The sequence below is a fragment of the Dreissena polymorpha genome, chromosome 5 (genome assembly GCF_020536995.1).
Source record: "Dreissena polymorpha isolate Duluth1 chromosome 5, UMN_Dpol_1.0, whole genome shotgun sequence".
Lineage (NCBI taxonomy): Eukaryota > Metazoa > Mollusca > Bivalvia > Myida > Dreissenidae > Dreissena > Dreissena polymorpha.
The window spans coordinates 1498102-1500939 of record NC_068359.1 but is presented as its reverse complement, the minus strand read 5'-3'; the positions used below and the strand labels follow the sequence as shown (position 1 = coordinate 1500939).

Below are 2838 nucleotides of genomic sequence, written 5' to 3'. Positions count from 1 at the left end.
AGCGCCTGCATCTATTTCCGGTCGTCTACATTCAGCGTATTTAGTATTTTCTAGGCACAAACGACAAGTCACAATTACTTGTTTAATTTAGGTAGCTGCAAATGCCACGTGAAATGGCTGAAGTCGTAAACATTTTTTTCAATATAGAGATAAATCTAAGTTTAGACATGCATTCATAAATTTAAATTGTAACAGAACTACTAATTTATATTGAAAATCTACAGTCAAGAGACGAAAACATTTTCTAAACAAGCAAACACATTTATTTTATTTGAGATCGCCCTGACGAAAGGCAATTACACGTTAAGCACGAGATCATATAAACGTATCACTCGCCTGTTCTTTTATAAGATATCTGCTGCCTACTAAAACGATCGATTCCACCAGCGTTATTAGCAGAGACAGGATTTCTGTAGCTGCTTAACCCATTTATGCCTAGCGTCTAGAAAAAAAGGCCTTGGCAAACAGCGTAGACCCAGATGAGACGCCGCATGATGCGGCGTCTCATCTGGGTCTGCGCTGTTTGCTGTAAGGAATTTTTGTAAGAAATATTCTAAATATAGAAATAAATATACTAGACATCCCTAATTTTGGAAATAAATTGATCCAATTTAGAAGGATGGGAAAGTCCACTAGGCATAAATGGGTTAATGTAAATAGGGGTTATGCCAGAGCATCGCGGGCGAGGCATTGTGTGTCTACACTGTGCATTCGATATCCGCCACAATCGGTCTTTCCTTAGAGTATTCTGATGGAGAAAATGTATAGAAATCTCGTACATCAATTGAACATGTCTCGATGTTTCTGTTTGTATCGTCTCTGAAAAAAATGGACTCCATCGAAGTGCATTATCAATGAGCTTACTTTAGTGATACTTATAGGCAAATTTGTCCGCATCTTTTGTTGGTCAATGTACGACACACATCAAGTATCATTAATTTCAGTCCACCATCACATCGGCTTATAAGTATACATAACAAGTACATCCTTAACAACTAATTTGAAGGCTTCTCTGAAAAGACATGAGCAAATCATTTCTGTCTAGACATCAGGCAAAGATTGCGAAATATTAATTCGTCTTTCATTTAAGGCCCCGTCACACTAGGCCACGTTAACGAAGACCGCGCTGCGACCTGAAAATGTCGTAGGACGTAGCGATGACGGGGTAAAAATTGTAAAAAAATGCATTTCTCAAGTTCCTACTACGCTAATACCACGTTTGCGCTGAGTTCTTACTGCGTCCAACACGTTCCCACTATGTTCTTATTGCGCGTGTATTCAGGCGGGTACCACGTCAAACACGTTCTTGCTATGCTTTAACTACGCTTGTACTAGGTTGCTACTACGACCGCCAAGATAGCACTGCGTTCTTACCACGCGCTCGTCACGTTCTCACCGCGATCTATGTCTGCATATGAATACTGCGATTCGGCTCGACCTGATCATTCAATCTGCGATTTTTTTCTCAGAAAAAGTTAGCCTGAGCAAATTGCAAGGCTGATCCGAGACGGCATTTTACGTAGGTATCACTATAGCAGCTTTTCTCATGGAACGACCCAATTTTATTTTACATTAATTGCAGTATGACCTATGAATAAACAGAGTTAGGTTTTTATAAACTAAGTCATATTAATGCAAATTTATCAACATAACCAATTTAACAAAGCACATATGAATTACCAATACAAAGTATATTATACACATCATGTAATGTCAAATGCAATCATCAGTAAAACCATGAACACAATTAGTTATCAGTCTTAGTAGGTCCAAAACGTTTATCCAACTCTATTGTTTTGTTACCATATGTTATTGCCATGGCACCGATCCTGCTAGACTGTTAAAGTACAACTTCAGATACTCCCGTTGTCTCTTTCCTGCTACATTATCCCTTTTGGGTCCGTTGATTGCTTCAAAGTCATGCATGTTTGCATTCGCTCTCCAGAGGCCTGTTACTACATTATGATTTATCCTCCGCGTCAAGTTGGGTATTCTGCTTCACGGGATACCGTTTTATCATTAGATTATGAAGGCATATGCAAGCTTCGTATACAGTACTCACTATGTCAGGTCCTTGCATCATGGTGGTCAACACTATCTACCATCTCTGTGCCAGTATAACGAAAGCGTTCTCTACTACACGTCTCCCTCTTGAAATTCTATAGTTGGTTATCAACTCTTGCTTCAAAAGTCCCCGGTGGGAATATGGTTTCATCAGGTGGGTTCGTAGTCCAAAAGCGTCATCACCCAAGATAATATATGGCATGTCCTGATCATCATTGGGTATTGGTTCTGGATCTGGGAATCTGATTGTTCCATTTTCAAAACACTCCTTCAATTCGGACTCGTTGTATATCTGAGCGTCAGACATGGACCCGTATCCACTAATATCTGTCCACAAAAACGTATAATCGGCGTCCACCAAAGCCAGAAGAACCACCGAAAAGAAGCCTTTGTAATTGTAAAACAATGATCCAGTGTTATTTGGGCATCTGATAGCCACATGTTTGCCATCAATTGCTCCGAAGCGTGTGGCACATTCCATTTTGTCTGAAACTCATCCGCAATAGTGCGCCACTTGTGATGTTGGGCATGATATGATTTCGTCCTTATATTCGTCAACGATTGCCCGGCAAACTTCAGGAATAAACAAAGATATTGTGTTCCTAGCAACTTTAAAGGCGTACTGCAAGGATGGGTACTTGTCGCCAGATGCCTGGTGTCGTAACGTAATCTCAAGTTTCAGACCTAGATCCAGCGCTTTCCTGCAGGGGGTGTCTGGCTTCTGACATCTTGGACCAACTAGAATGAGAAGCTCATCAAACATTTCAGGAGGCA

At 40.5% G+C, this 2838-nt stretch overlaps 1 protein-coding gene across 1 annotated transcript; it reads right to left on the bottom strand.

The window, feature by feature from the left end:
* Window positions 1-2098: 2098 nt before the first annotated feature.
* Window positions 2099-2545, bottom strand: LOC127881240 (putative nuclease HARBI1). Its single transcript, XM_052428978.1, has one exon. It carries the CDS (start codon window positions 2543-2545, stop codon window positions 2099-2101), a length of 447 nt encoding a protein of 148 aa, XP_052284938.1.
* Between the last annotated feature and the right edge of the window lie 293 nt (window positions 2546-2838).

Coding starts and splice junctions, on each gene's coding strand:
- LOC127881240 (XM_052428978.1), bottom strand. CDS start 2,545: ATGGAATGTGCCACACGCTTCGGAGCAATTGATGGCAAACATGTGGCT.